Source organism: Pithys albifrons, chromosome 2, assembly GCF_047495875.1.
Source record: "Pithys albifrons albifrons isolate INPA30051 chromosome 2, PitAlb_v1, whole genome shotgun sequence".
NCBI classification, from domain to species: Eukaryota; Metazoa; Chordata; class Aves; order Passeriformes; family Thamnophilidae; genus Pithys; species Pithys albifrons.
Window position 1 is genome coordinate 24,803,808 of NC_092459.1, and position 17,676 is coordinate 24,821,483.

Here is a 17,676-nt window from a genome sequence, read left to right on the forward strand (position 1 = left end):
CTGTGACAAATGATAAAATGTCTTATAAACCCACACCAAGGAATAGCTATTAATCTGTGTGACTTCTGGAACTAAATAATGTGTATGGTAAGTAAGCGGTCTGAGCAAGGAAATAATTTTTATGTGTCTTCTGCAAAGAGCTTGTGAAAATGAAAATGGGAAGTAACCAGAAAGAGAAGACAGAAGACAGATTTCCAGAGCCCCTGAGGAAGAGTTAGGGCAGCAAAGGAGAAGCATTTTTTTCAGAACAGGAAGTTCTATTTAAATGCAAAACTAGACATGGCCAATACAAATAAGCCTGTATGAAAGAAAACCAGTCCCAATATGGGGCATGCAAAAAAATGTGTCAGGTGAGTAAGAGAGAGAATCAAATCCACCCACCAGCCATGGACTGAGACAAAGAAATATATTCATCATGTTTCCTAGATTATTTATTTCCTCTTGCTACTGAGTATAAAATGATTTCTTCTTTGGAATCACACAAAAAGTTTTAGCATACCAGGTGCTACAGTTTAAGTACAATACTATGTAGGGTAAATGTGGAAGATCTAATACTAGTAACTGGTGCATTTCTGTTCACACTTTCCTAGTTCTGCAAGTTGACAGGGGCATTGACTAAATCTTGTTTTCACTCTATTGATGACCAAACTCTTTCACTCACAAATTCCTACACAGGGATCAAAATATTGTGCCAAGATAAAGAACATCAGAAATCACTGTTAATGTGGAGGTGGAGTATGAAACATGGTTTATCTTTAATAATAAAGGATGACAGCAGCAACAGGAACATAAACAAAGAGCAAATCTAAAATCCACCTCCTGCCATTCCCAAAAAGTTATTTTTCTCTACACCAGCTGCCATTTCTAATTTTAGGATGGGTCTTCTCTTCCTCTGTTTTAACCCCAATTTGAGAGTCACTGAATCTGCACCTTCAATCTTTCTTTCTGGTTTTAACCCACTCTTTCTGTTCCCCTCTTCACAGTCATCTTCCTTATTCTTTATAAAATCAAGTTTTCCGATACAGGTTAAGCCGTAAATTCTCTGCAATCTCTGCACCTTTTTGCCCCATTTGCCATTCAGCTGTGAAGTAACCCATTAACTATCACAACAGACAAAATACCAGCTCATTTTTAATGCACAATGGCCTAGCACTGCTGCCTTTCTATGAATTATTCCCTCTTCAAGCCACCATTTCATTTCTTTTAGTATCTTTAACTATAATTCTTGCAAATTTCATTCAGCTGTAGAATTCATGATGTATAAATTATTTTATAATTCCTTGTGTCTTTTTTATTTATGCCCATTAAGACACTGATTACTGACTCTCAGGTTCTACAGCCTCAGTCCTTTCCTTTCTCTCTACAATGTTCATTGTTCTAGCCTATGTTTTAAATCACACTCAGATTCTTCTGGTTTAGAAACCCATCAGCTACTGAATAGGCCAGGATAAATCCTATAACCACGCTGAACAAGAAATTCCCCTCCTTCCTCAGTTCTAAATCCCACAGCTATCACTGTCTCCATTACTTCTACTTTTCTGCACATGATAGAGTCCTATTACAGTTGCATAGTTGCTACTGTGCATTTCACTTTCTCTTTTCTTCTTTTCATCAGCAGGTCTGTTCAAAAAACCCACACCTGTTTTTTAAAAGCCTGTTAACGTTATTCCATTAATATATAAGTTTTACACTGCCATGAATGTACAGGGACAATAAAGTGTAATCACCATGTAATATACAAAGGAGGGTGGAAAAAAATCCCAAAGCATTAAAAACATTTTATAATGTATTTACTAATTTCAAGAATCTTAACCATTCACTGTATGCATTTACACAGCATCACTACAGAGGAGTGCTCCTAAATAAAATACCCCAGGCATTTATTCCTTTCACTATCCATTTCTTCAGTTTCTAACTCATAATGTTTCATGGCAACAAAGTATCGGATAAAAGTTTCCCCTAATGCTTCCTTAATGCAGGAATCTTTCTCAAGAGCAACAAGAGCATCTTCTAGTTTCAGAGGGATTGATGAATGTTTCAGATCAGCAGTTTCATTTTCATCTTCTAGCATATCATCATACCTAAGTCCTCTCTTTACTCCATCTAGACCTGCAGCAATAGTAGCAGCAAGGACCAGATACGGGTTTGCTGCAGCAGAACTTAATTTATTCTCTATGTTAGTGCCTTTTCCACCATGACATTTGACATTAAAGGCACAGCTGTTATCATTATATGCCCATTTTGCGTTTACAGTCTCTTTTGATTCTTTACTGTATTTGGAATAAGGCTTACGGCAACTGGTGGTAGGAGCCATCAAGCAGCTGATAGCTGCTGTGTGTGCCAAGAGACCTGATAACCAATTTTTTCCAAGCTCTGAGAGCTCCTCAACTCCATAACCAGCAGAAAACAAATTCTTCTGGCCATTCAAGTCCCACAGGCTATGTGACAGAGCCCCTGAATTGTAGAATCCTGATTCTGAGAAAAAGCTAGCCACATAGTTATATTTCTTTGCCACCTCTTTAATGCCTGTTCTAAATGTGAAGGCGCTGTCAGCAGCATCTATGCCAAATGCCGGATGAAAAGTGATCTCCATTTGCCCAGGCCCAGTGGAAGAAGAAAAGCTTTCAATGTTGGCACCAGCATAATACATTCCTTCAATGAGCTCCTGAATGAAAGTCTGGTCATGGTTATTTAGTATCGTAGCTGCAGGAAAAGATATTGTCTTCGAATTTACAACCTCAGTAATGCCATAAATACAAAATTCATAAGTGAATGCAGAGTGCAGAGAAAAACCATTGTCCTGAAGCTGGCTCAGCTGTTTCTTGGCTATGTGCCTCGGTGAGGTCATTAGTGGGTTGCCCAGCACAGTGAAGGAATCACATATCACTCTTGCAGTCTGCTCAGTCCAGGGTAGTATTCGAAATGTCGATAAATCAGGATTCAGAATTATGTCACAATTGAAATTTGTTGCATTTATGTAATCTAATTCATTATCTTTAGGATTCAGCGTCAGCTCAAGATAACTTCTGGGCATGGCAACACCATGAATTGCTTTTTCCTAAACACAGAGCAGAATGATATATTACCAAAAGAGCTCAATGGTATTTTTATATATGTAAAATATGTAAAACTCAGATTCTCAGCAAGAGCAACAGTATTTTTCCTAAAAGAACACTAAAATGCAGTGATCACTAAAGTGGAGGGTAAGAGCCAGTTACTATGTCATTATAAAGCAGAACAACTTTCTGCAAGATTGGTATGAAAACTCTGGCATCAATTACCCCGATGATAATTTTTTTCATTTCCATAAAAAACTAAAAAATGTTCAACACCTATCTTGCATAGTCTTTATATAATTATGGGCATCACCAGTTAGGTGTAAACTTTGCAAGTCAAAATATCTATAGTTAGTCTATTCAGCTTCTACATCCTCTGACCATTTCCTTTACATAGACCCAAGTCACCACACAAGATTCATGGCAGTATAAATTCAGGCTGTAACTTCTCTTTAAATGCCCTAACACTTACCTTTTTTTCAGATGCAACATTTAACAGAAAAATCTCACTTTCTGGACTTGGGATAAGAGGCGAGGAAGCACCTCCAAGTGAGAATTATACTTTTATATAATTATACTTTCTTCTCCATTTGAACAGAAAGCTTCAGCTTCAACTGAGCAAATGAAATGCACATAGAACCCCAAGAAATTACCACCTACCTTCAAACAAGCACCTTTACAACTTACCTTACATTCAAACATCTGATGAAAACTGCAATTATGCCATGTTCTATCATGTGAAATTTGGCTCGTGTTTACATCTTACCGTTATTCTTTTAAAGGAAAGGATTGCCATCTGAGTGATTAGAGGAGACAGAATAAACCTAGAAAGGGGCAAGCTCAGAGCTGAAAAAAAAAGTTTTGCCTATCCAGATGGAAAATTATTGAAATACTTCAAACTGCATATGGTAGCATCTTTTAGTATGAATGAATGGAATTGATTGATTGATTGGTGATTGAACAAATAAAATCTGTCCCTTCTTAAGTAAGTGACAGTCAATAGTATCAATTTTCCCTATGGAACCCCCATAACCACAACTGCATGCTCCAGTGAAGTCTGCTCCAAGATGTCTAAGCTGTCCATTTGGCACTGAAAAGATGTTGAAGGTGATTACCCTGTAGTAGTACCTCTCCCTTCTCCAACCCTGCTACCCTGAAAATTGCTCTTTATATATACATACATGTGTATGTGTGTATGCATACAGAATTTTTAGTGCCCAAAATTTAAACTGTTACAGCTCCAATTTGTTAAGACCATAAGTAAGGTCAGCACAAAAGCTATCTTTGAACAAGCTGATCTAGATATTTGCAAATGACATAGGAACTGAAAGAGAAGCAGCAGTTAATGTACAACTCTTCACAAGAATTAAAGTGACTGAGAAAAAGTTTCTTTTGATAAATCCAAGTGGCATCAGAGGCAGCAAATGGTACCTAGGTGATACAATTGAATTTTAGAAATATCTAAAAGGGAAATAATGAAAACACAGCCTTGGCTTCAGAAGGAACTTGAAACAACAGTGTTCTGCATCTCTTCATGTTCGTATGTTTTTTGCAAGCACTCAATAAAGTTTAAAATATTCATAGTGATATGTGAGGAAAAGTATAATACAGTTATGCACATGAAATATCACAGAAGCAATATACTGAAAAGTCTGATCAATCAAGGATACACATGGCAAGGATTGCTTCTTAATTTGATTCCTATTTCCTGAATCATTACCATGGCAAATATTGCTAGTAAGTCTTCATGCAACTCAATGTTATTTATCTGTATTATTGACAAGTATAAAATTTCTCATATACAAGAATGATTTTTATTCAGTTGTTGTCTTTCTTTCAGTGCTCACTTCTTTCTTTCTGCAATTTATTGATGTTCAGTAAACCAAACTTTTTATAATGCATTGAACCTGAAAAGATAATTCTGAGAGAAGAGGTTATTAGAATTTCTAAGTACTGAAATTACTAGCCTTATTTAATTAGATTACTATTTGGAGGAACAGAGGAATAGGTGATTGCAGTGATGAAAGAAGTCTAGATCCTTTGGGAACCAGAGCAAGCAGAGGAAACAGATAATTTCTTCTGAGTTGCTGCCTGCACTGTGGAAAAATATAATTAAGGGAAGGGGGCATGAAAACACATAAAGGTACAGCTAGAAACAAAAAAACTTACATGAAAAAATCGAGAAGGAATGTTCTTTGATCTTGACACACCATGGAGGTCTACTGATTCAAATCTGACAAACTGCACGTTGTCCCTGGCCATCTGCTGCTTAATAAATTCAATATGAGAGAACAGGTGAAGGAGAGTTGGATTCCCAAGGCCGTTTACATCAGAATCTGTGCTGGATGCTATAAGTGAAGAGGAATGTTCATGTCAAACAAAGTAATGAACACTAGAATACAGGCTGTTCTCCTAAAAATACTGGGAAATTGTGGCATGGAGAGTAAAAACAAAAATTAGTAAAAGCTCTGGATCATGAAACGATTCTGAAAATAAACACATGTATTTCCCCCTGACATCCTGTATAAAATCCCTTATTTTTTTGAATGGTCTATAACTTAAATTTTTTTCTCAAGTTGAGAAGAGAACATGTGGCAAAGCCAGGAATTTCTGAGAGATACCTCAACTGGTTTATTGAGTGTTTTGGGAGCACAAATAGCAACTGGATACCTCTTTTCCACTGAAGACTGACAGAATACAGATGCTATGTTTCTTCAATGACTTTGTAAAGTGTGTGGATACAGAAACATGATAAAAAAGGGCACTTGTCTTCTACTAAACCTTTCTCAAGACCTCCCAAGGAGGACTGCAATCTCCTTCACCACAGGCAGCAAATTTTTAATGGAAGTTTATGCATTTATGATTTGCTGTTACGGAGTTTTCTTCTTAACTGCATTACAGCAGCTTAGGACTATATAAACTTCTTGACATGAAAGCAGTTACATTTGAGTATAAATTCCATAATGGAGCAGAGAGCTGGGCACTGAAACTTCCTTTCACCAACCTCTCAAATTCTCAGCCTGCTTCTCTTTTGACTATCTGTGTATTGCTGTTATTCAAGTTAAACTACATAAGGTACTAATTTTCACTTAGTACAATAAGCTAAATAGACCAAGTGTGAAACTTTATATAAGATATGAAAAAATGTGAAAAAAGTATTTCTTTCTACATATCTGGGAGAAAAGTCCTTCACTATTCCTGAGGACATGATCAGAAGAATTTTTGCAGACCTTTCAGATCCACAGTGCAAGATCACCACCAGCAGCCATTCACCACCCTTCAAGTGGAGGTTTAAATCTTTATGTTGAGGCACCCTGAAGGTTGGTGGGAATCATCCTAATCTCTCCAGTAGCAAATTACCCAGACTGGAGCAGATCTCCTTTAGCAGTGGCCAGCATGCACAAACACATCTTTTTTACCTCTCCTTTGTGGCAAGTAGAACTGACAGCTGCGAGGCTGTAAGAAGGCTCTCTAGCTGCCCCAGCACAAGGCTGTCAGATAATTCCCTGAGGGAGTAGCAAACTCATCCACAGCCAAAGGCTTCTCAGACTTTGAATATTACTGTAGCATCCTCCAGTTTCAGACGGCAAGGAAGACACTTTAGATTGATAAAGCAAGAAGAGGTTAATTAAGAACAGCACTCCTTGAGGAATGGCAGGTGAAAGGGAAAACAGAGAAAAAATAAATAGGTAAAAGCAAGAAAAGAGTTTTGTCACATCCATTTCTCTTCATGACATCTTTCCCTTTGGTCTGGCATTCACCAGATTTGATCTCTTTATGAACATGGCCCTTATTTAGAAGTTTATCAACAGCTAATGAACTGTGGATGTTTAATAAAGTCTTTAAATCAGTATTTCTAAGAGATATAAATTACATAAATCGGTATCTAATAAAAATGGAAATGTGATGTGCATTCATATTAATGACATATACATTTATTTAAAAAATAAAACAACAAACATACTCAATTTAAGCATTACCAATGGTAGGTAATTTTCCAAATTTTATATATATGTGCTGTCTTCAGGCTACAGCTGTTTGACTAAATACATAGTTACATTATATGAACTAACATAAATGAAAAGAACATTCCTATCACGTTTGGAAAGAACATTAAGAGAGCAAAAATTATTAACTAAAGAAGCAAGAATTTGTCTTCTCCTGTTGGACTTGCTGTGATTAAAGATATGTCTCTTTAAATGACAAGTCTAAACTCTATATATTGGTCTTGTATTAATCAAAATTAGTTTATATACCAGTCTTGACACACCCCTCATCAAAAGACAGATACTTATTAGTTTACAATAGCCTTTACCAAAGAAAGGCTATGTTTTTATTCTAAAAAATCTTTTAGAATCAAAAAAACAGTCATGCAGCCTTCACATACTTTTGAGAGTTCATCTTTTGTATCATCTGCAAGCTAAGTTTCCTGTAGAAATAGTAAGTTTCTGTAAATTTTAAGATAGACAAAAATATTATCATGACTGAATATCTCTGATTGATTTTGGAAATATGGAAGGGGCTTTGTTTTTAAGTAATAGTCAGTGAATAACAGATCCCAAAATTATTTACTTGGTAGCCACTAAATAAATCACTGTCAAACTACATCCATAAAGCCAATTATTATTAAAGTTTCAAAAGGTGTAGTAGGGAACTCTGTCTTTACATAGTTCATATAGTCATTACCCAGAGCACTATTACTACTATTATTATTGTTGTTGTTGTTGTTTCTAGCAGAAGAGGTGCCATTCTTATTAATGTTGAAATCTCTCAGATTGGTGAGAGCAGCTGACATGGGGATAGGGCAAATAATTGACATCAGCGCTCTCTTCTCAGCAAGAAAAAAGTGCGGCAACAGAACAAAGTTCACGTCCCAATCAATCTTTTGTTTTCTCCTTTTACAAAGGAATCATTTCCCATGGTCCTTTATTAAATCACACCACAACAAAACCAAACAATTTCTCAGCTCTAGAAGAAGTGACTGTGTCAAAATGATGAAACAAAAGGAACGTGCTGTATGTTGCCAGGGGACTTGACAATGACAGGCACAAGCTGACCTAACAAATGTAGTAATACTGTAAATTCTTCATTCAGAAACATGACCACCAAAGGAACATAAGGCAATAACAACAGATACCAGCAGGTAGACTCCAGATATAAATCATGGAGAAGGAGACATGTTTCTATCAGTTCTTCACATAAGGCTGTTCCTCTCATTGCCTCTCTAGCAGCATCAGCTGTGCCAGATATGCTCTCTCCTGACAGAATAATGCTACAGCCATCACCTTCTTTGCAGCCTCCTCCTGCCCCGTGACACAGCCTGGGCATGCCAGAGTCCCATACAGCCTCAAAGTGCCCCTCCCTCCTGTGCTCCGTGGCACCTTGTGGCACCTGTTACTGTCTCAGAGAGGCAGGGAAACAAAAACTCTTGCAAGTGTCAAAATTGCAAGTGTCAAGGCTGTGTTTCATCACTCTAGAACTGACTTTTGGTGCCAGCTATTAATAGGAATGGCACGCTATTCTTTGTAAAATAATCTGTCTGAAGAGAATGGGTTTTGCAGTTCCTCAGTAAAGAGGTTGTCTTGTGGTTAGGAGCAGGAGGCTTAACACCTAAATTTGTTTTAATTTATTCTACAACCTTGGAAATCTAACACAGGGTGTTCTGAAGATCTATATTGAACCCCGTTACAAAAATGTGCTGATGATATCCACTAGCGATGAGTCCTACAGGGTAATCACACATATACAGTCTTCCAAATTTCATGGAAATTTCTGGCAGATGTAATTTAAATACATCTGCTCTTCCTTACAGGACTCTGGTTTGTATTTTTAAGAACAGTCAGTTTACTTGGTTTGTACAGCATGTTACCTACTTGTTCTCACTTTTGACTTCAAACATTAACCACCTCTATATCTCAAAACTTATACGACAGCTTTTCCTATACTAGATATCATTCTTATTACTATTTTTCCTATTCCCATCTGCTTTATGTCATGGTAAGTGGACGTGAGTACTGGGTTGCATTTGAACATACTATTGATGTGAAGAGTGATCAGCAGCATCTTCAGCTGAAAACATTATGCAATTTATGTTTCTTTTTCACCTAAAAAGGTTTCACCAAAAATGTTTAATGATTTTATTTTTGCAGCAAAGTACATAAAAAGTTTTTTTCTACCTCATGTTTTTACTCCCCTACAAGACTCTTAACAGAGAATAAATACATAAGCATACCAGAAACTCCCAAAGCATGGAAGACAATAAAAATATTTCCCTGATCTCTCTGATAGTGATACTTTTGATGATTTTTTCATCTGTCTCTTTGTCTCAAGAGTCTGCTTGCTTTTCTAAACTTAACTGCAAAGGAGGCTTTTTACTGATATGACCATGGAGAAGCTCATCTTTATCTTGAGTTTTATAGCCAATTTAGAGACCAACATACAGCTTCAATCATCCATGAATTATTCTCTCCAATGTGAACCACAACAACATGGCACAGATTCTCAGAGGGGATACATCATCAAGAATCAAATACAAAGTAAGTTTTTATTTTGCAATAGATGAAAGATAAATAACATATATATATATATTTACATTTCAGAGTATTTTATAGAAATGTCTCTTTTGTACTGAATGAGAATATTGTCACAGTTTTATAGAAAAGTTAGAAAATATTTCACTTAGGCAAGAGGATTTGGAAGCAAGACATGCAGGTATCTGAAAGAAAATTAGGATGAGTAATACCCAATGGAACTACTTAATTAATAATCCTGCATATTATGAATCTACACTGGCATATCTTTCTTCAACCTTGAACAGAAATTTGGGATTTGAGGAAGGAATCACTGAGCAAAGTTTCATGAACTGAGATATACAGCATTACAAACATAGGATCATGGTATATTTTGGGTTGAAAGGAATTGTACCAACTTGCAGAAGCACACATCCTTATCAGATAGAGATACTTTGGCAAATAAAATTCCAAATTCATGCTAGGACACTCAGTATATTCACCTAATTGGCTACATGTGTTAATTACTGTGTTTCCACAGAAAGAGCTTCAGATTAGAGTTTTATCTTTAGCTTCAGCTCCAGTGTCTCTAACACTGCCCAAGCAACACTTTTCATATTAACCCAAATACCTAACCATTCTGCCTCTTTTATATTTTTCCCATATCCAAGCACATGTTTTACAAAAGAGCTGACAAGAAATGGACAAAATGCAGATGCAGTAATATTTCCACATTTTTCAATCAGAATTTTGGAAAAAAAATACTGGGATTTATTATTTTATAGAGATGTTAACCAGGTAAATAGCATGACTGTATATCAGTCCTCTGAAGGACTCTCAATCATTGACTCTCAGTTACATGTTTTAACCTTTCTATTGCTCATCTCTAGAGATTGTCCTTAGCTGTGTACTTTTACAACAATAGAGTATATTCCTGTTTTGGCTGTATCTCAACACTGAGTGGATCTGAAATAAAAATTCTCATAATTTTCCAAACATTTTGGATAAAGTCTTCTGATTTGAGCAAGTTCAAATATTTGAAAACTTGAAAATTTTAAGACACTGTATTTCAAATCTACTCAATATTAAGACATCTTTAGATCCAAGACTTCAGACACTTTGGTAACTGAACTATTTAACATAATATTTTTGAAATAAAAAATAATTTTAATTGATTTTATTAATCTTAATAAATTATAACTGGCAGCAATGAAGACATTAAAAAGTGCGGAATTTTATCTAAAACCTTTTTCTCTGCAGTTTAGTTACTGAGTATATTCCATCAAAATGAAATTTCAAATACGTGTATTTTTTGTTAAGGAAGAAACTATTTCTGTGCATTCCATTTATTAGTGGAAAAGGCACCGTGAGCCCTACAACTTGTTTGGTCAAAGCCAAATAGAACCTAAACCTCCTGAGATTACAAAACTTCTGATTTTTAATGTTGTTTTGATGAGAAAAAAGTTTTCTCTCACCTCCCTTCACAGTTAATCCTCATCCATAGTTCCCTTAGAGTCTGCTCCCATCCATGATACAGAGTATGATTAACCCCAGGTAGTTTAAGACATATTAGAGTTAGACAAATGATCTAAACTAATGATCACAAGACATCTTCCCCTGAGTGGGAAGATACACCCACCTCCAGGGGTCAATTTCTCTTCAGGTTCTAAAACTCTTTGAAGACAAAATGCCTCACTTTACTGACTAGGTGATAAGTTTTACTGCCTAGGTGGTAAATTTGGATTAGCTACTTCATGTTAAGTGGCTAAAGCTGTGTTGAAATCTCCTTATGGAAACCACAATTAATCTCATCAGTTCCCTGTACCTTGTAAATTGTGCTGTGACAAAGAATAATTATTCTTATGTATTAAAATATATATGTTGGTTTTTGCAGATAATTAGGCAACAGTAGTAATCTAAATCTGACAATGCATTTTGCTAAACTTTCAGCAATATGAAAAACAATGTGGTCTGGAAAGGGAACAGCACCAGGTGTAGGCTGAGAAATAGTCATCTAACCTCTTTATTCTAATAGACATGGACAGTGAGTGATTCGAGTGTGAAATATTTTTTCAAAGCTTTATTATTCTCATGCAGTGCTCTGACTTAACACTAGTAATGTTCATGTGTATCTTATTCAAGTGTGGAACTTGTTCACACTGGGTAACACAGAATATATACTGAGAAATCCTGCTGCAGCTAACAACAATTGGTGTTTTCAAATTGTTTATTTTCAGAGTATTATACAAATCTGATAGGGGAATTGAAAAAAATCAAGTTAAATTAATATTATTGTAAACAATTGCTACTATTATCTTTTATTACATAGTTAATGATAAAGTGTTTTATCAATGGGGAAATAAGTATTTCTTGTATTAGTGACATAAGTCAGAAGATATCTATTCTGAAAAGCTGATAGTATAATCTCAGACTGATGCTCTTTGAAATGTATTCATTTGATAACTATTCAATGGCAAACTGTTGTTTGTGTGCTTCCTGGAAACAGAACAACAAACTGCTCAAGCCCAGTACATTATCACAGCTAATAATAGCTTTCAGTTTGCTGATCCAGCTAGCCCAGAAGTATAGCTTTTACACTTTCAAAGAAATCACAGCCTATTAGTAGCAATTAATTGTCTCTATAAATACTTCCTACATAGACTTATTGAACAGCATGAAAATAAGTGGGAGTTCTTTGCTTCATTTGCTTTTCTTCCCCTATAACTTATATGAGATGTTTTTGCATTCCAGTTCTATCACAGGACAAATAATTGAAAACATCTTCCCTACATGGGAGCAGTTTCTGCTGCTGAAAATGTTAACAAAAAAGGAAATTTTAAGAAGACCCAATGACATCAGAGCTTTGCAGTGTCTAACAGATTTTTGGGAAATGCTGTGTACTTTCAGTTTAAATGAGGAAATATTTTGGTTTTAGTGAAAAAGACATAACCATTTATGCATGGTAGTCTTTGGCAGGCAGCTGAGCTTTATAAATGCCTTGCTTTAAAAAAAAAAAGGCATCATAGATATACAGCACAGCTTCTGATTCTGATCCATCCTGATTGCACAGAAACCACAGGTGTCAGTTCTGTCATGCACTAGCTCTGACTTCAGTTCGCAGCTTAACAAAACAGCATAAAACAACTGGAGTATTTTCTTTAACAGGAGAGCAGCTGAGGTTTAAATATCCTTACCATTGTTGCCTGTGGAGGAGTCAAACTGAAGCTCAGGAGCTGTGCTTTCTGCAGGTGTAGAAGCTGCTGGTAGACCCAGAAGAAGTTGATCCACGTTGCTTCCTACTGGTTGCTGCTGATCAGAGCCAGCAGAGCTGAGGACCAGGAGAGTTTTGCCCTGCTGCCCCACTCCCTCCTTGTGGAAGCTGTAATACTTTTGCTTTTCCTCTCCAAAATGGGGACTAAAAGCCTCAAAGGGTCGACCCTGCTTATCAGCTGCTTTCTCCTGGGGTTTTGAATTTTTCTGAACAAAAGTGCCACCTGGCCTGCAACAAAAATTGGACCCACGAGAAGGCAGAGGACCTTCACTCAGCAGGTTTTTCAACTCTTGTAGCCTTTGTTTAGAAATGCCAGGTGCCCCTGTGAAGGACTGAGAAGTACTGTTCCCTTGCATGGATGCAGCATTGCCCAGGGAGCCCATCTTTGTCATATGAAACTTGACAACTTTTTCTTCCATTCCACTCTGTTTTTCTATCTTACCCCCTGCCTGCTGACTGCCCTTTTCCCCCTGCACTGCCTCTGTGCAGCCACCTTTCACTCTGCTTCTCACAGGCTGCATTCCCACAGGCTGCTTCTTCTGAGCCGCTGTATCTATTTCTTCATGCATTTCCCCCTCTATTCTTTTCCCAGTGTCAGCATTTTCCTGGGTTTCTTGTACTTCTTCAGACATGTCTTCTTTCACAGCACTGCCAAAATTGGAACTGTCATGACCCCCTCTGTTCTTTTGTACTGGAGGAAACGTAGTGGGGTTTTGGAGAGACTGGTCTGATGGTGGTTCTGAGCAACCAGTGGTTCCTTTAAGGGGGCAAGGATCAGGGATTTTTGAAGTGTGGGACAGCTCCATCTTCTCATTTTCTAAAGGAGGAACATACTTTGTAGGACTTTTGATTCCCTTTTTCTTTCTGAAACCACATATATTGTTGCCATCAACTTCATCACTGTCACTTTCAGATGTGTTCTGAAACCAGCAATAAAATATACAACCAAATAATAAGCATCAGTGAAACAGGACATGGCAATGGAGTACTACCACCAGCTGCATTTACCTTGTAGCACTTCCATTACTGCTTGCTGATGGAGGTCTCTGTGGGCACTTATTTTGATTCTTAAAAGTTCTCACAGAATCCTTTTCTTATGTTTTAGAACAAAATCAGTAAAAATGCCTTCATAATATAGTTTTTAGGCAAATTTAGTAGATTACAAGAGGTGGTACACTGTCTGACATCATTTGCCAAACCTGTGCCCTTTAAATGTGAAAAATGTATTTTAATAATTACATTTAAGCATATTCCTGTTCATATAAAAAGTATTTGTATTTATAAAGGAAATTTATTGCACTGAAGGACAGAACAGTGGCAATTCTTGTAAGTGAAGGATTGAAACCTGAGAATAATGGCTTTTAAACTAATTTCAGGATCTAATCTGGATAAATAATTGACCTTTCAGAGAAGTGGTCAAAAGGGAAAACTCAAATTAGGATGTATAAACAGGAAAGAACCTGAAGATGATGTTTACTTTTATATATGACATTGATATAGTTTATGATGTACTAGTGAGAGCAGATTTTAAAATGGATGTAAACATATGGAGAAGGTGCCAAAAAGGAGATATAATAATTTACGTGCTTGCATTATCCCCAAAAATATCAAGAAGAATTGGAATCATCATCCCTCCTAAGTATTCTGATCCAGCCACAACTGGGGTTAATTTGATGGTGACAGGGTAAAGGACAGAAAATCAAAACTAGACACATTCCAATTTTAAAAAAGTACTACAGATTTTAATATTGTGATTGCTTAATTATTTCATGCACTATCAAGGTAGTGAATGAATTGTCTATCTCGCAATGTCTTAAAAGAGACTCCCTAACACAGTTTAACCAAAGTATATATCACTCCATAGCCAATCACAAACTGCTATATTGCTTACAAATACCTACTCAGGCATGCATTTAAGACACGTTAACTGTCCTTGTTTTGCTTGGATTGGGCTGGAATTAACAACTGTAAGGAAATCAAGGGATATCCTCTGAATGTGACCATTCTTTACCTTTTCCACAAAGGAATAATCTGTACTCTCTCCAATTTCTGAATTTCCAGAAGAAGGGATCTGCACAAAAGCAAAGTGAATGCCAGTTTGGGTAAGGCAAAAAAGATTCCTGTTGGCAGACAAAAGCAAGTAGAACAGGCAACAGCAGCTAATGTGCATCTGGAAGGAAATACTTACATGGTCCCCATTAAGGTAATTAACAACTTCCTTTTTCTACATTATTCCTCCCTATTTTCTCTCTTTTCCCATTATGCTATTTTTCATCATTATCTGTAACAAAAAGGCTTATGAATTCTCTCCTAACACAGAACTCAGAGACATATTTCCTTCCTCTCCCCCCTTGCTCCAGCTTTCTGTGACATGCTGTATGTAGAGCCAACAGGATATGTCTGCTAGTGAGGGAGGCAGCTTGACAAGGGGGATTAGCCACTCTGAGCCTGTAGCTCCCGTGCACATATCTTGTCAGTCATGTGCTCCTGATGCCCACTTGCAACCAAACACATTTATAGGTGCATTCACAAAAGAAATCCTTGCTTATCCTAGTTTTAGCATTGGGTTTTTAATGAGTCCATTTCTTCATCCTAGAGCTTTGGTTCCTTCCCATAATACACCCTATAATAACCCATAAAATTATTCTGGGTGTTTGCTGATACCCCTACACATTCAGCCATGCAGAATAGATCTAATTCATGCATCGTTTTGGAATATAAATGTAATGAAAGAAATTTTCTGCACAGCAAAGCAGACAAAAACTGATTATTATTCCAAATTATAATGGAGAATTTTAACACTTTCCTTAGTAGTACAAGAAAGGGAATGAAGCCAGGGAAGTAACAGTAGGAATGGAGGATCTGTCTCTGCTAAATGGAAACTTACAAATAATCTTAAAATATTAATCATGTTAAATTTCTGGATATATAACATTATTATTTCAAGACAAATTAGAGAAGAGTTCCAGCTATAAAAGCTATAGTCATAAAAAGATTATATCTTGCAATTAATTTATGAAAAATATTTATTTGACTAAATGTTGTGGCGGAGGCTGCCATTATTAAACTACATTGATTTCCAAATTCTGAAGTTTTCAGAATTCTTTTGTTTCCTTTGAATAACTTGAAAACAGTAAGTTATTTATAACACTATGCACATTTCTCCTTTATAATGTATTTCTGCTCACTATGCTGATAATCATTGAAAATTTTAAAGTTAGATGAATTTTTTGCCTGTTATCCCCATTATAGATCTCTGAAAAATGTTCAAAAATGACTGAAGGAAAGTTGAGCACATCCTTTTTTATAATACGTGTGTACTGAAGTCAGATAAAGGCTAGTTCATGTATCAGAAGCAAAATGTAAGAAAACTATTCACATAATTAGCTATTCTAAAAGATTTTGTGAACTCAAGGTACCATCCCCACGTTATAATACTTACCAAAATAAATTTCTTCTCAATAAAGATGAGCAGGATAAGAACTGATCATTTTTAAGTTTGTTAACTCATTTGAAACAAGCCTCTAATAACTGATGTGTCTATAGTAGTTTGCAAAAGGTTTATTTTCCATGAAGAGATAGACTGTGGTACTTTATTATAGACCCAAAGAGATACTGTGCCCATTGCTCTTAAACAAAAACAGTGGCCATTTTTACTTTCAAATAAACAAACTCTTACATTTATACAGAGAACATCCTATGCATTACTTTAGGTCCTCAGCGCAAGGCACATTGTAACTTTGTGCAGGAAAATGACTCTTTGTTTCTTCATAAATTCAGACACTTATGACTTTCATTTAGAAATAATTCACAGTATTTTCTGCAGGGAGGTAAACAGGCCTGTATTTGTTGCAAGGTACCAATACAGCAGCTCTTCATATTAAAGACAGTCATGTGCGTGAGCTATGACACTGCCTTACTTGTCTAGTAGTGTATGTGGTGTTTAGCACCAGAAAAGGCTTAATACCTGGGCACAAAGAGGAGACCACCCAGGAACAGGATTTTTTAATTATCTGTTTAACTTTTATTTCTTGAAAGGTTTTTTTAATAGAGAAGACAGGGATGGTTATGTGAAACAGCACATTGAAAGAGATACAGTGCAAGTGAACTAGCTATTGAACCACGTGTCCTGCAATGCTGAAAGGAAAGCAAAACAGTCAATGCATTAATATGGCAAAAGTTCTGACTACGTTCAATTTCCTTCCTGAATGTTCCTACAATTTTGTTGCTCTTTGGCAGCAGTATCAGGAGGTACTCAGGCTCCTTGAAAGTTCTTTTACCCAATGTTTGTTTCATCATCATTCAATTTTTCTGTGCTTATTTTCAAATATTTACTGGCATCTTAAGTCAGAGGTATTGATAGTTTTGAAATTTGTTTCTCTGTCTTAGCAAGTGAATGCTTGGGCAGTGATTCCAATATTCCTGCCAGAAGAATTAGGTCCAAAATATAAACAGTGTGGGTCACATTATGCAACAAATCTGAGATTTAGATTTTTCTTTCAAAATTTTTAACTGATATTATTTGCCATTGATAGGTTTTGTTATTCCCCCAAGTTCTGATTTCTGTTAGGGCTACCTTTCCCAGTGCCACAAGTTGTGCTAATACATAAATCCCCTCCGCATGGGAGGTTGTGCCTGGTGAGGTCTCCAGTGGAGGTGGACCAGCACAAGTCCTGCAAAGAGGCAGGAAGAGTAGGGATGGATCAGACTTCATTTTCCTTTATGGATAATCTCAATTCATACAAATAACAGCTTTGCTTTGTCTTCTCTATGTACCTGCTGTGTCACTCTGAAAACACAAGAGTCTGGATGTTTCCGGCTATCAACAGAGCGTAAGGGC

At 36.5% G+C, this 17,676-nt stretch overlaps 1 protein-coding gene across 3 annotated transcripts in view; it reads right to left on the minus strand.

The window, feature by feature from the left end:
• Positions 1 to 1,858: 1,858 nt before the first annotated feature.
• The window catches only part of LGSN (lengsin, lens protein with glutamine synthetase domain), a 50,331-nt gene continuing 34,513 nt past the window's right edge, over positions 1,859 to 17,676 (minus strand). For 2 of the 3 annotated variants that reach the window (XM_071547826.1, XM_071547829.1), the window contains exons 2-4: positions 12,760 to 13,756; positions 5,226 to 5,404; positions 1,859 to 3,058 (exon numbers count right to left, since the gene is read on the minus strand). In XM_071547826.1, the coding sequence (XP_071403927.1) occupies positions 1,859 to 3,058; positions 5,226 to 5,404; positions 12,760 to 13,756 (2,376 nt within the window). Of the gene's footprint in view, positions 3,059 to 5,225; positions 5,405 to 12,759; positions 13,757 to 14,847; positions 14,908 to 17,676 lie in introns of all 3 variants that reach the window. The other variant, XM_071547828.1, reaches the window with a different exon arrangement.